This window comes from Cebus imitator, unplaced genomic scaffold, assembly GCF_001604975.1.
Source record: "Cebus imitator isolate Cc_AM_T3 unplaced genomic scaffold, Cebus_imitator-1.0 Scaffold826, whole genome shotgun sequence".
Lineage (NCBI taxonomy): Eukaryota > Metazoa > Chordata > Mammalia > Primates > Cebidae > Cebus > Cebus imitator.
Window position 1 is genome coordinate 154,363 of NW_016108141.1, and position 16,354 is coordinate 170,716.

General features: G+C 40.8%; 1 protein-coding gene across 1 annotated transcript in view; it reads left to right on the forward strand.

The window, feature by feature from the left end:
• Positions 1-16,354, forward strand: part of SH3D19 (SH3 domain containing 19) — a 210,826-nt gene that overhangs the window by 138,623 nt on the left and 55,849 nt on the right. Inside the window, exons 3-6 of the mRNA XM_037735525.1 lie at positions 7,146-7,186; positions 12,492-12,534; positions 15,365-15,503; positions 15,633-15,786. Of these exons, the coding sequence (XP_037591453.1) occupies positions 7,146-7,186; positions 12,492-12,534; positions 15,365-15,503; positions 15,633-15,786 (377 nt within the window). The remainder of the gene's footprint in view (positions 1-7,145; positions 7,187-12,491; positions 12,535-15,364; positions 15,504-15,632; positions 15,787-16,354) is intronic.

Below are 16,354 nucleotides of genomic sequence, written 5' to 3' on the forward strand. Positions count from 1 at the left end.
TGCCCTGTCGCCATGCTGGAGTGCAGTGGTGCAATCTCGGCTCACTGTAGCCTCTGCCTCCCAGGTACAAGCAATTCTCCTGCCTCAGCCTCCCGAGTAGCTGGGACTACAGGCATGCACTACCACACCCAGCTAATTTTTGTGCTTTTAGTAGAGATGGGGTTTCACGATGCTGTCCAGGATGATCTTGATCTTTTGACCTCGTGATTCACCTGCCTCAGCCTCCCAAAGCGCTGAGATTACAGGTGTGAGCCACTGCGCCTGGCCAAGATTAACTCTTAACAGTTAAATGCACATTAATCATTTGATGAAAAATAAAGAAATCATCAGCTAATAAGACAAAAGTTTAGCTGTGCACGGTGGCTCACGCCTGTAATCTCAGCACTTTGGGAGGCTGAGGCGGGCGGATCACCTGAGGTCAGGAGTTGGAGACTAGCCTGGCCAACATGGCGAAACTCCATCTCTACTAAAGACGCAAAAATTAGCTGGGCGTGGTGGCAGGCGCCTATAATCTCAGCTACTTGGGAGGCTGAGGCAGGAGAATCAAAAAAGACAAAAGTTTGAAAAATCAGTCTGTGGATGAGGTAGATGCTTCTAACTGAAACTACCATATATTTGTCTAATATTTTTTATCTCTTATTTTTTCCTGGTATTTAATAGAAACCTCTTTAGACCAATGCTATCCTTTTTATGCCTTTTACCAACAAATAACTCCTAATCATAAAGATTAATCCTATTGGCTAGGCCTGGTGGCTCACACCTGTAATCCCAGCACTTTGGGAGGCCGAGGCAGGTGGATCATTTGAGGTCAGGAGTTCAAGACCAGCCTGGCCAACATGTGTTTCTATTAAAAATACAAAAAAATTAGCTGGGCATGGTGGCGGGTGCCTGTAATCCAAGCTACTCTCGAGGCTGAAGCAGGAGAATTGCTTAAACCAGGAGGTGGAGGTTGCAGTGAGCCAAGATCACATGACTGCACCCCAGCCTTAGTGACAGAGTGAGACTCTGTCTAAAAAAAAAAAAAAAAAAAATTAATCCTGCTATATTGCTACACATCTAGAAAAGGCAGGATTGGATTTTAACCTTTTTAGGTTTTTTGTATAAACTCTTTCTATAGCTCGCTTAGGTTGACTGTGGAGCAAAGATACAACCGCTGAAAAGGTTTATTCTGGTTATTTCTTGGTTCATTCAGTAGATGTTCGTTGAACACAATTATACATCAGACCCACAGCTCTAAATCTTTCCGTATTCGTATTTGAAGGGATTAGATTCTGTGCTCATATGTTGCAGTAAATGCCACATTTCTTAGGTGCCAGTTTGACATGCACCATACCTCTTCTGAAACCAAGTGGTATCTGTTCCACGTCATGTAACATACCCACTCAGACAAGTTCCATCTGATTAACATCACTTTATGTTATTGTGTATGATACATGGTTTGAAATTTAGCAGCATACCAGTGAAGAGTTTGTGCTGCTTATTGCTTGGGAACTACCAGAGTTATAACTTATGAAAAGACGGGTTCTAAAGAAAGTGTATAATGAGAAAACTGAGTAGCAGAATTACTCCTAAAATTCTATTAATTGATACTAAAAGTACAGTATTTATTGCCAATTTAAGTGCCATATTGAAGTCTACTGCACCGTCTCTAAATAAGGTCAGCCTGGCCAATTTTCCATTAGAAATGAGTGCTGTTCTTTACTGAACAGATGCTCATCAAGGTGACATTTTGTATTAAAAAACAAAACAAAACAAAACAAAAAACAAAAACCCTATTTTAAACATCAGACCAGACACGTTTGACAAAATGTGCATACAGTGAGATGTAACTGGCAATTGAGTCCAACAGAACAAAACCAGCAGCAAAATTATTCCTGGGGGTTTGCTTAAGTGGATTGTAGGTGGAATCACTGGTACTGTTTAAATGATAATATTTCTTTCTCTCTGTGAATAGAATTGAGTTCACATTAGTCTAGTAGTGGGCACATGATACATGATACATTCTGCTCGAGAAGCTTGCATTCTAATTAGAGAGTTAAGACAGGCATGTGTCATTAAAAAAAAAGAATTGGGAAGGACAGGGCAACATATTCTGATTTTTAAATTTTCTGTAGTTATAAATAACATAATTGAAAGCCGTTTCTAAGATCCTTGAACTTTTGTGGGATTTCTTTTTTAATAGAGTTAAATATGAAACTAAATATACATAGCTTCTTGATCACCATGCCCATTGTCTAGGAAACATCCTGAGGATGACCTAAAGGAACAGAGGTCTGTGTTTTCGATGGGGAAAATACAGTGTTTACAAAAGCTTGTAAGTTTGTTTTGTTCTCTTGACTTTTTTATTGCTTTGGCTTCATAGGAGATTGGGTATATGAGAAGCATGTATTATAAAACTCAGAATGGTTTTAAATGGTGAATAGTAATTCCAGCAGAAATGTAAATCATTTAAATTTATAAGGTAGGATTATAATAACTATAGGTTAACCCACTGGTGATGGCAGGATAGCTCCAAAAATTTCAGCCATATATATTGTGAACCACAGAAAGGTGTAGATTGGAAATTAGGGTAGGAAATTTAACTGACATTTCTTGAGACTCCAATATGTGCCCAGTGCTATAATTTATATACATATAAATATATATGTATATTTTAGATGGAATCTCACCCTGTCACCCAGGCTGGAGTGCAGTGGCATGATCTCGGCTCGCTGCAACCTCCACCCCCTGGGTTCAAGCAGTTCTCTGCCTCAGCCTCCCGAGTAGCTGGGATTACAGGCACCCACCACCACACCTGGCTAATTTTTGTTTTTTTGGTTTTTTTTTTTAAGACAGAGTCTCACTCTGTCTCCCAAGATGGAGTGCAGTGGCATGATCTCGACTCACTGCAACCTCCACCTCCTGAGTTCAAGTGGTTCTCCTGCCTGATCCTCTTGAGTAGCTGGGACTACAGGCATGTGCCAGCACACCCGGCTAATTTTTGTATTTTTTAGTAGAGGCAGGGTTTCACCATATTGGCCAGGCTGGTCTCAAACTCCTGATCTCATGATCTGCCCACCTCGGCCTCCCAAAGTGCTGGGATTATAAGTGTGAGCCACTGCACCTGGACTGTTATATATATTTTACAGAGTTTTCTTATTCAGTCTTAGCAACAAGACAAAAGATGGTCACTAGTATCCTCACATTACAGATAAAGAAACAATTCCATCAAGTAATTAAATTGGCCAGCTCACACAAATAAGAAAACATCTCTAGCTGACCACCAATTCTATAGTCTACCCATGGCAGTCATGCTGCCCTAGTGGGTATATCCTGCTTTCTGCTTACATGGCTTGTGCAGGGGAACACCTCTTTTTAAAATGATCAGATCTTGTGAGACTTATTCACTTTCACGAGAACAGCACGGGAAAGACCCACCCCCGTAATTCAGTCACCTTCTACCAGGTTCCTCCCACAAAACATGGGAATTGTGGAAGTTAAAATTCAAGTTGAGATTTGGGTGAATACACAGCCAAACCACATCATTTCACCCCTGGCCCCTCCTATATCTCATGTCCTCACATTTTAAAGCCAGTCATGTCTTCCTAACAGCCCCTCAAAGTCTTAACTCATTTCAGTATTAACTCAGAAATGTACAGTCCAGTGCCTCATCTGAGACAAGGCAAGTCCCTTCCGCCTATGACCCTGTAAAATCAAAAGCAAGTTAGTTACTTCCTAAATACAATGGGGTTACAGGCACTGGATAAATACAGCCATTCCAAATGGGAGAAATCGGCCAAAACAAAGGGGCTACAGGCCCCATACAAGTCCAAAATCCAGTGGGGCAGTCAAATCTTAAAGCTCCAAAATGATCTCCTTTGACTCTATGCCTCACATCCAGGTCATATTGATGCAAGAGGTGGGTTCCCATGGTCTTGGGCAGCTCCACCTCTGTGGCTTTGCAGGGTACACCCTCCCTTCCAGCTGCTTTCACGGCTGGCATTGAGTGTCTGCAGCTTTTCCAGGAGCACAGTGCAAGCTGTCAGTGGATCTGTTGTTCTGGGGTCTGGAGGAGGATGGCCCTCTTCTAGCTCCACTAGATGGGCCCCAGTGGGGACTCTGTGTTGGGACTCTGACCCCACATTTCCCTTCCACACTGCCCTAGCAGAGGTTCTCCTTCAGAGCTCCACCCCTGCAGCAGACTTCGGCTTGGACATCCAGGCATTTCCCTACATCCTCTGAAATCTAGGCAGAGGTTCCCAAACCTCAATTCTTGACTTCTGTGCGCTTGCCGTGGAAGCTGCCAAGCCTTGGGGCTTGCACCCTTTGCCATGAGAACAGCACAGGAAAGACCCACTCCCATAATTCAGTCATGGCTCTATGTTGGCCAATATCAACCATGGGTGGAGTGACCCAGAGGCAGGGCACCAAGTCCCTAGACTGCACACAGCAGAGGGACCCTGGGCCTGGTCCATAAAACCATTTTTTTCTCCTAGGCCTCAGGGCCTGTGATGGGAGGGGGCCACCATGAAGACTTACGACACGCCCTGGAGATGTTCTCCCCATATTGTCCTGGGGAGTAACATTTGGCTCCTTGTTACTTATGTAAATTTCTGCAGCTGGCTTGAATTTCTCCTCAGAAAATGGGATTTTCTCTTTTATTGCATTGTCAGGCTGCAAATTTTTCAAACTTTTATGCTCTACTTCCCTTATAAAACTAAATGTCTTTAAAAGTACCCAAGTCACCGCTTGAATGTTTTGCTGCTTAGAAATTTCTTCTGCCAGAGACCTTAAATCATAACTCTCAAGTTCAAAGTTCCATAGATCTCTAGGGCAGGAGCAAAATGCCTCCAGTCTCTTTGCTAAAATATAACAAGTGTCACCTTTATTCCAGTTCCAAACAAGTTCCTCATCTCTATCTGAGAACACCTCAGACAGGTTTTCATTATCCATATCATTATCAGCATTTTGGGCAAAGCCATTCAACAAGTCTCTAGGAAGTACCAAACTTTCGCACATTTTCCTGTCTTCTTCTGAACCCTCCAAACTGTTCCAGCCCCTGCCTGCTACCCAGTTCCAAAGTCACTTCCACATTTTTAGGTGTCTACAGCAGCACCCACTCTACTGGTACTAATGTACTGTATTAGTCCGTTTTCACACTTCTGATAAAGATGTACCTGAGGCTCAGCAAAGTACAAAAGAAAGTTTTATAAACTTTCCTTTTGGACTCACAGTTCCACATGACTGGAGAGACCTCACAATCATGGTAGAAGGTGAAAAACACATCTCACACGGCAGCAGACAAGAGAAGAGTGCTTGTGGAGAGGAATGCCTCTTTTTCAAACCATCAGATTTCATGAGACTTATTCACTATCATGAGAACAGTGCATGGAAAACCTGCCCCCATAATTCAATCACCTCCAACCAGGTTCCTTCCATGACATGTGGGAATTGTGGGAGTTACAATTCAAGATGAGATTTGGGTGGGGACGCAGCCAAACCATATTATTGAGTGACTTAAAATAACAGAAATTTATTGTCTCACAGGCTTGGAAGCTGGAAGTCAAGAAATCAAGGTGTCAGTAGGGCTATGCCCCTCTGAAATTCATAAGCAAATTATTCCTTGCCTATTAGCTTATGGAGGTTTACCAGCAGTCTTTCATGTACCTTGGTTTGGCTCTTCAGATGGCTATCTTCTAAGGAACCAGTTATGTTGTGTTGGGGCCCATCCAACTCCAGTATGACCTTTTCTTAACTATTTACATCTGTAATGACACTATTTTCAAAGAAAGTCACATTCTGAGGTCCTAGTGGTAAGGACGTCACATTTCTTTTTGAGGGAGGACATGCTTCAACCCATAACACCTCCCATGTTCCACCCCAGTCAATACATCTTCCTTCTCAACAAAAGACACAAAGGGTGTTTTAAATTCATAATATCATCCCTGCCAAATCAGTGGTAGCGAGCAAGGAGATTGTGATGTATTCACTAAGAGGACTGTTACCTCTTCCATATTACAGATTAAGTATCCCTAGTCCAAAATCCAGAATGCTTCAAAATTTGAAATTTTTGAGCAGTAACATAATGTTCAAAGGAAATGCTCATTAGATCATTTTGAATTTCAGATATTTGGATTAGGGATACTTAACTGGTAAGTATATAATGCAAATATTCCAAAATAAAAAGAAATCCTAAATAATTCTGGTCCTAAGCATTTTCGATGAGGAACACTCCACCTGTACCTTATACCAATTCTTTCTTTCAAGTAGCTATTTTATAGAAAGCCTTCAAGCACTCTTTAAAAAATCAGTATGGCTGTAAACAGTTGTATCTTTCTATTACGGTCCTTGCTTTATGGTATCAGAGACCTCCTAGAGCTTAACCTTTCCTAGTGTATAGCATAATAGTATTGTCTTAGTCAGTTTTGTGCTGCTATAACAATACCACAAACTGTAATTTATAATGAAAAAAATTTATTGGCTCATGGGTATGGAGACTGGGAAATCTAAGATTGAGAGGCTGATGTCTGGAGAAGGTCTTCTTGTTGCCATGTCATCCCATGGTGAAATGTAGAAGGGCAAGAGAGGAAGCAGGGTGGTGGGTAGGAGGGGAGAAAGGGAGAGAAAAGAAAAGTGGGAGAGAGAAACAGTCCGCGATGGAGAGGGGAAAGTCTCACATGATTATTGTATTTTTAGGTGGTGATGTTTTAAATTCTAATGTCAAGAAGAAAAGTTGTTGGTCCTTAGATCAAATTGACTGTATAGATTATGTACTTCAGTCTGATATATGAAGACAGGAATTTCAGTGTCAAACACAAAATAACTATAAGGAATAAAGTTCTTTTGAGCACCGTGTAATGCTGTCTAACTATAGTGGTATCCAGATTTTCATTGGAAGATACAGTGTGTAGGCAGCTATGAAAGCAATTTTAAGGCAAAATTTTACTTACTCTGCAAATATACTTCCCATAAATTAAATAAAGGCAAATTTTTAAAATTTCTTTAATTTTTGATTTGTAAAGAGGATAGGCCAGTAAATAATTTATCAACTTGTGGCTTGGCACCATAGTAAATTGCCAGAAATAACTCAGCTTTATTTTTCAAAAGGATTAATGATTTTTCAAAAGGATTAATGAATGCATAATAAGTTTTCTTTCTTTTTCTAGCCAAGGACCCTTGTCATCCATTAGAGCAGTAATCAAGAGATGTAAGTTTGTTTTTTCCTTCTCTGTATTTTCCTCTGTAATAATTTTAAGTGATGATTTAGATTTCCAGCAGGTGATTATTTTTGACGAATCTACAAAGAACCCAAGAGTATCTTCTCCTAAGAAGTATTAAAGCATTTCAGACCAACCTAGTTTTCATCTTATATTTATTGATATGCCAGTTTCTCAGAACCATGTTTTTCTCTTACAGAACAAAGCTGGGTTTTTTTTTCTTAATCCCAAATTATAAAGCTGTATAAAGCTGTTTGTTTTTTAAATTTGCCTATCTAGTTTCTGTGATCTAATATAAATTTCGTGTAATCATTTTCTAGAGTTAGAGACATCTTACAGGTTTAAGAAATCTTAAATCCTGGCCTGGCACAGTGTCTCACACCTGTAATTCCAGCACTTTGGGGGGCCGAAGCATGTGGAAGACCTGAGGTCAAGAGTTCAAGACCAGTCCAACAAACATGGTGAAACCCCATCTCTACTAAAAATATAAAAACTTAGCTGGGCATGTTGGCAGGGGCCTGTAATCCCAGGTACTCGGGAGGCAGGAGACTTGCTTGCACCCGGGATCAGAGGTTGCAGTGAGCCAATATCGCACCACTGCACTCCAGCCTGGGCAACAAGATCGAAACTCTGTCTCAAAAAAAAAAAGAAATATTAAATTCTGTTCCTTTTGGTTCATTTGTTTCCACAGGTACTCTTCACAATATATTTTTTAACTGTGTTAAGTGCTTATAAAGATGGACTTACACTACCACATCAAGATAGAAGTGCTAAGAGTAGAATTCCTATCAGAAGTGAACATTTCTACTTTCTGTCCTTATCTCTTGGTTTAGACTTCAAAACTTGCTATTAGTGTGGTATTTTAACACTTTTTTAAATAAAAGGCTCTGGAAAGGTCTCTTTAAAAATAGAACATGGATTGCCTGTGATAGAAAAGGATAAATATAGGATTTTAGATGTTCTTCCCATTATTTGAGCTGAGGTTACCACCGTGAGGAGAATGTGCCCTATTTTTAGAAATATAACTTTTTTTTTTTTTTTTAGACAGAGTCTCTCTCTGTCACCCAGGTTGGAGTACAAGTGGCATGATCTCAGTTCACTGCAGCCTCCACCTCCTGGGCTCAAGCAATTCTCCTGCCTCAGCCTCCTGAGTAGCTGGGATTACAGGCACCCACCACCACAGCCAGCTGATTTTTATATTTTTAGTAGAGATGGGGTTTCACCCCATTGGTTGGGCTGGTCTCAAGTGACTTGCCCACCTTGGCCTCCCAAAGTGCTAGGATTACAGGCATGAGCCACCGTGGCCGGTCCAATAATTAGTAATATTTAGTGTGAATTTAGGATATTGACAGGTGATGAAGAACATGCATTTGAACAATCCCAGTGAAAATTTTACAAGGTGACAATACAGAAAAATACACCATGTTTCCCCACTCCATTTTTTTCTTTACTGGTGAACTATAAATATATGGGAATGCTATGATATATGATGAAGAGAATTTCAGGTATAAAAATGAAAATTTCTTCATAGCTTTTCATGCCTTATAACCCATGGGGTGGGGGTGGCAGGAGATGACAGGAAGAGAGATAATTTAAATACAAAATTAAGGTCTAGAACTTAGGCAAGAATTTCTTGGCTGGAGATATAACTTAGAATAATCATGGCTGTAGGCAAAATCCTGGAAGTAGCCAAACAGGTAGGGAGAAAGTATACAGGATAGGAAAGATGACAAGGGATAGAATCTTGGAGACACTGATGTCTGAGGACAAGCTATGCCTTCAAGGGGCATAAGGCAAAAATGCATGACCTAATGAACCCAGCCCTGCTGTGAAAGGCCTCCTTTCACTGAGTCATTTCTGTGGGCTCCTGCCTTTATTCCCTGGCTTCTTAACTCCCCTGGATTTCAGGACTTTTTTATTAGGGAAACACAACCTGTGCCTGACTTCCCATAGATCCTTCAAGATGGATCTTGCTCACCCAGAGGCCCCTGTGCTGTGCAAGGTGCAGCTAAGACGTGGGCATTAAAAGCTGAAAAGGGTTGGTCAGAGTAATAGAAGGAACAGGAGATGGCTGTATTTTAGAGGTCAAAGGAGAATATTTTAAAAGGAACAAGCGAACTACCAATAGCTCTTAATACTACAGCCAGGCCAAGCAAAAGGTGCTGAGAACAGGTCAACTACCGCAAATTTGTTTAATATGAGGAAGTGAGAATGAGATATATGAGCAGATAGTTGAGAAATTCGCAGAAAGAGCATGAGACAACACATGAAAATCTGTGGTGAAAACCAAAAGTGTTTGTAGCTATTAATCTTGTTCAGCACTGACAGAAAGTGTCAGTTTTTCTAGAAGGATCAATAGAGAAAAGAAAGATTTCATAGATGAGTGAATGTGAAAAAAATCAGAGAAGGAGAGGGGAAAGCAGTGATTCTCAAAGGATGTGCAGGAGGAGATCTGTAAGTACAAATGCGAGACACGTCCGTGCTCTGCAGCCTCAGTGCCACTCTGCTGCCGGGGGCCTGCTGCCCGGGGCCTGCTACCAGTGACCTCTGGTGTGAATGGGCAGAAGCAAGTTAAAATCGCTAACTTAAAACAATGTAAATCAACTACTGAATTGCCTTTTAAGTATTATTCATACTTTAAAATCAATCCTTATCAAAGTAGCAAATTGATTTTGCAAAATCGTTTGTAGATTTTTTAAAACTGTTGTTTAAAACTGCAGACAGGCCAGGCACAGTGGCTCACGCCTGTAATCCTAGCACATTAGGAGGCCAAGGTGGGCAGATTACTTGAGGTCAGGAGGTTGAGACAAGCCTTGGCAACATGCCAAAACCCATTTCTACAAAAAATTAGCCAGGTGTGGTGGCACATACCTGTAGTCCCAGCTACTTGGGGCTCTGAGGCAGGAAGATCGCTTGCAGCAGGGAGGTCAAGGCTGCAGTAAGCTAATATTGCACCACCACACTCCAGCCTGGGTGACAGACTGAGACCTTGTCTCAAAACCGAAACAAAACAAAACAAACAAAAACCTTCAAGCAGGTTTTTTGACTGTGGTTATGTGTGTGGATATCCTGGTTTGCAGAGACAACTCTTTGCAGTAACATATTTCTTTACTCTCTGTAACTGTGGTTCATCAACTTTCCTTTTCCATTTAAGTGTGCATAGCAGGGAAAAACAGTGGCATGACAAGACTGTCATGCTCCTGAATTCCTTTTAAAGGTTGGACAACTAGGTTCACTCTTTTTTCTTCCTTTCCTCTTCTATAACCCCTTCTTTTTTTCCCTTAGCACTCATGAATAGTACACAGCAAAAATGCCCCGTGGAAGAGGTATGTTTGTGACAATAACATGAAGTCTTTTAAAAGTGGTATGTCTGCTGATTGTAGCATTAGTGGTGGCGGTGATGTGATTATAGCAAACTTGAGCGGGCCTCTGACTTAACGAAACTGTTCTTACCAATCAGACAAACCATGCAGAGCTCTAGCGTCTCTGTCAGCGTGGTTTACTCTCGATAAAAATGTTGACAGGCAGTCACACCAGTTGATGATGTGAATATGAGGACATCCTCCAAGTAGAGACCCAGGGGTTTTGGTTTCAGATGTTAGAATCTGGGCTTTGCCGACCCACCAGAGGTTCACCTGTCACAGCTTCAATCCAGCCTAAATTTCATTTCCACCTTCCAGTTCCACCCCTGCCTCCCCAAACTTTGACAGTCTCCTTGTTCAGGGAGAAGCGGAAGTTAATAGGGTGGGGGAAAAGATCTATGCTTCCAATCTTTTCAAATAAGAATATTTGAGCAAGTTGAGTATTACAGACATATGAAAGCAACTGTTTAAAATAGTTTATATCTGAAACAAATTTCCTTTGTGCACAAATTTTTATAGTATTTGTAGAATTTTTTCCCCAAAGGCATCTTTAGAATATGTTCCTTGAAAAATAGAGGTAATAGTCTCTATTAAATAAAAATTGGCATCATACATGACATGTTCCAGATTATCTGATTAAGACTTAGTTTGCTTTATAAAGCAAAATTTGGGCCAGCTGCAGTGGCTCACGCCTGTAATCCCAACACTTTGGGAGGCCAAGGCAGGTGGATCACCTGTGGTTGAGAGTTCGAGACCAGCCTGACCAACATGGAGAAACCCCATCTCTACTAAAAATACAAAATTAGCTGGGTGTGGTGGCGCTTGCCTGTAACCCCAGCTACTCAGAGGCTGAGGCAGGAGAATCACATGAACCCAGGAGGCGGAGGTTGCAGTGAGCCAAGATCGCACCATTGCATTCCAGCCTGGGCAACAAAAGCAAAACTCTGTCTCAAAACAACAAGAACAAAAACAAAAAAGTAAAATTTGGGAAAATAATTTAAACTATCAAGCTTAAGGACTTGAGTTTCAGACTTAAGAAAAAAGTCAGTGCTGCATATACAATAATATGTGCCATAAACATGTTTATAAAAGTGATTTGAACACCTTTTGCATTTATTTTTTTCTTTTCTTTTTTTTTTTTAATAGTAATTTAAGTAAGAAAAGGCTAGACTCATGCCTGTAATCATGCCTGTAATCCCAGTACTTTGGGAAGCCCAGGCAGGAGGGTCACGTGAACCCAGGAGTTTGAGACCAGCAACATGGCAAAACCTCACCTCTCTAAAACATGCAAAAATTAGCCAGGTATGGCGTCATGTGCCTGTAGTCCCAGCTACTTGGGAGGCTGAGGCAAGAGAATGACTTGAGTCTGGGAAGTTGAGGCTGCTTTGAGCCCTGATCATCATACCACTGCACTCCAGCCTGGGCAACAGAGTGAGACCCTATCTCAAAACAAATAATTAAACAACTTACAGGTTATAAAATTTCAGTTAAGTTAGAATAAACATGAAAATTTGACCAGTTTCATTCTATAATAGATTTATAAACAAACATCACAAAAGCACCGTCATATAGATTGGGATAGATATTTAAAATTTTTCCTGCCCATTGTTATTTCATATCATCATCCTAATGCTCCAACCATGCAACTTATATTTAATAGCTGTCTTCTTTTCTCTGTTCGCTCTTCAAACTATTTTCCCAACCACAGAATGTGCTTTGGGGAGTTTTATGCAGTCTCCAATATACAACCATAATTAACTTTATGCCAATAAAATGATTATTTTTATTTACTTTTCTATTTAGGGATATTAAAATTCATACACTCCATACAATGTCAAGTATAAGCTTTTTTCAACTATTTACTCTGTAAAAAATTAAACCCTTACCTAACGTACTAATTTTGTACTATACCAGTTTATTCCTTCTTCAACAGCTTCTCGGACTTCTATTCAGAGTGAGCTTCATCGGGATAGAAGGTATGGTTGTATTTATAATAGAGGACATATTTTCTGCTGATAATTGAAATAAAAGTGTGTTATCAGGTAGCAAGTTAAATATTTCACTTTCATAAGCAATGTATTATTTTATTCTGCCTCATCAGTGTATCTCCTAAATTAACTTATAAGTTTGAAAGATGATTTTGCATGACAGAAGGAGTGATACAGGCTTGAAAATGTTCTTTTGAGTGTAATTATTTACTGACGTTGATTTTTAAAATGTTTATTAAACAACTGCCACACCTAAAGCATTATAACTGCTTCAGAGAAATGCTTTGTACCTCATGCTACTTAGCACATGTTGCCTAACCAAATGGATGGATGACAGGATAGAAAATTGAACGGAAGGATAAAGAAAGGAAAAGAGGAGGTAAGCAGGATGAGTAAAGCCCGGATGGCTTTTTGGAAAAAGGAAGGGAAAAGAGAAGGGAGGAGAGATATTATCTGAATAGGTAGATGGAAGGACCAGTGGACAGATGGACAGTAGAATGGACAGAAGGATGGATGGACAAATAAAAGAATGGGAGGGGTGGGCAGATGGGTAAATGGATGGATAGATTTTTTTTTTTTACATTATATCATGACAGTCAATCAGATAGATAGGCTTTTATAAGTCATGGTCCCTGCTGTCAAATTTCTGATAGTACAGTATAGAATAAAAAAGGACTTTAGAGTCAGAACCAAGTTCAAATCCTGACCATCACTTTCCTACCATGTGACCTTGGGCAACAAGCTGCTTAATCTCTCTAGCTTCTGTATCCCCATCCTTAAAATGGTGCTAATCATACCTACATCACAAGGTTGTTGTAAGAATTAATGTACATATGATGCTTAACATTTATTAACTAGTAACTCATATTTAGTTAGACAAAAGCTACAAGCAGAGGTTCTGAGGGAATGCAGTTCAAATTTAATCAATGATAGGTTCTACTGTTTCACAGTGTAGCATGAAAGTGTGTGAAATGCACAATTTTGATGACAGTGCTTTTTTGTTTTTATTTTCCATAGAGTGCTAGAGAAAGGCAGAGCAGGTATTATCATTTATATATGTTCCATCAGAAAACTGAATTTTCCACTCAAAACTGTTGATTGATTTGTTCAGGGGCACACAGTTGGTATTTGTTAAGAAATCAGGTTGAAGAGAAAATTTAAACATGCTCCTGGCGCAGTGGCTCACAGCTGTAATCCTAGCACGTTGGAAGGATTGCTCGAGGCCAGGAGTTCAAAACCAGCCTGGGCAAGATAGCAAAACCTCATCTCTAGAAAAAAAATTTTAATTAACTGGGCATCGTGGTATGTGCCTATAGTCCCAGCTACTCAGGAAGCTGAGGTGGTGGGAGCTTGAGGCGGCAGTGACCTATGATTGCACCACTGCACTCCTGCCTGGGCAACAGAGCAAGGCCCTGTCTCTGTAAAATTAATTAATTAATTAGTTTAAACATGACAATGTAGAATCAGATTAAGATAAAAGGAGTCTTGCCTAAATCACTACAGCTCTTCAGTATTAATGAACACAGGCCGGGCGTAATGGCTCATGCTGTAATCCAAGCACTTTGGAGGCCAAGGCAGGTGGATCACCTGAGGTCGGGAGTTCAAGACCAGCCTGATCAACATGGTGAAATCCCGTCTTTAAAAAAAAAAAAAAAAGTACGCCAGGCGCGGTGGCTCAAGCCTGTAATCCCAGCACTTTGGGAGGCCGAGGCGGGTGGATCACGAGGTCAAGAGATCGAGACCATCCTGGTCAACATGGTGAAACCTCGTCTCTACTAAAAATACAAAACATTAGCTGGGCATGGTGGCATGTGCCTGTAATCCCAGCTACTCAGGAGGTTGAGGCAGGAGCATTGCCTGAACCCACGAAGCGGAGGTTGCGGTGAGCTGAGATCGCGCCATTGCACTCCAGCCTGGGTAACAAGAGTGAAACTCCGTCTCAAAAAAAAAAAAGTATTAATGAACACAGAAAAACATATCAAAGTCTAGAAGTGAACATATAACCTCAAAACATTTAAACATAACTTTGAATTGGAACAGAGATGGAGTGAGGCAGAAGAAGATATTCTTTTTATATGGTAATTTTCATTTCAGAGTATGTATTTTATAATAACAGAAAACCAAGCTGGGCCCAGCGGCTAACACCTCTAATCCCAGCATTTTGGGAGGCTGAGGTGGGCAGATCACTTGAGGTTAGGGGTTCGAGACCAGCCTGGCCAATATGGCGAAAACCCATCTCTACTAAAAATACAAAAATTAGCTGGGTGTGGTGGTGTATGCCTGTAATCCCAGCTACTCGGGAGGAAGGCACAAGAATTGCTTGAACCTGGGAGGTGGAGGTTGCAGGGAGTCAAGATCAAGATTGTGCCACTGCACTCCAGCCTGTGCAACAGAGTGAGACTCAGTCTCAAATAACAATAATAACAGAAAATAAAACAATTCCATTTGACTAGTGGGCTTTTATACCTTACACTATACATCTGCCCTATAGGCTAGATAGCCCTGGAATGAAGAGATTGTATAGGCCTTACTTACTTAGTTCTTATCCCTATCAACCAAAGCAGAGCCAAGTGTGCTCAGGGTCCATCTCTTAACTTTTTGAGGCGAAAGTCATAGAGGATGACTGTCATTTGCTCCCTTGAAGCCTCTGTGGGTGCACTGTCAGAGACACCCCAGGCCAGACAGGTCATTTCCATGACTGTGTTAGTTCTTATAACTTTTTTGCGTGGTGGTGGTTTTCATGAAACTGAGAACATTTACAGAGAGACAATAGCTTGCTACCAACCTGCAAAACCTCATTGAGTCTTCTGTCCACTAGGCGCCCAGAGATCACCATTGTGGCAGCTGAGCCACTGAGACCAGCCTCGTGGTTTCCGGGAACCCCACACCCAGGTCTGGGATTTCCTGCATCATCTGCAGCAGGCCCTTGGAGGCCTAATGAGCTGGTTCCTGCTGAGGTGAATAAACATCACATTATCTCTTTGCATTTTATTTTTTAAATGAAATTCAAAGATAAGAACAGTGAGACTGTCAACACCTTGGCTATTGCCCATAGATGTCTGAAATCTTCATTCTTTACTTTTCAGCTCCCACCATCTTATGAACAAGTTATAAAAGAAATCAACCAAGTTCAAGTTAATACAACAAATAATAATAATGCTGCTGCCACTCCAAGGCACACTATTACTTCTGCAACTCAGACTGACTTTTCAGAAGAAATAGACAACGATCTGCCTCAAAGTAATGCAAGTAATCTGTCTTCCCTGATTCTGACCTAGTTCTAGGGAAGTAATCAGTAGGCTTCCAGCCTTTAAAATAATTTGCAATTTGTGCATAATTCACTGAGCTCTGCTGCCCAATCAGTGTGATCGCTGTGTGCTTGCTTTATTTGGATATGCAGTGATTATTATAATAGATCATTCTTACAAACTGCAGCCCCAATCTCTTGAGTTCACCCTAGTTTATATCACAAAACATCATCCATTTAACTCATGGTGGGTATTACTGCTGATACTCTTTATTCTCACTGAGAAGCATCTTCTGTTTAGCAACTTAAACTTGATAGGATGCTAAGGGTGGTTGTCCTGTTTTAGGCTCTTTTAAAGTGTTGCCCAGTGGTTCATGTCCGTAATCCCAGCACTTTAGGATTCTTACAGCGGGCATATTGCTTGAGCCCAGGAGTTTGAGACCAGCCTGGGCAATGTGGTGAAACACCATCTCTACAAAAAATTTAATTTTTTAAAATTAAATTTTAAAAAATGGGCCAGGTGCAGTGGTATGCACCTATAGTTCCAGCTATTGGGAGGTT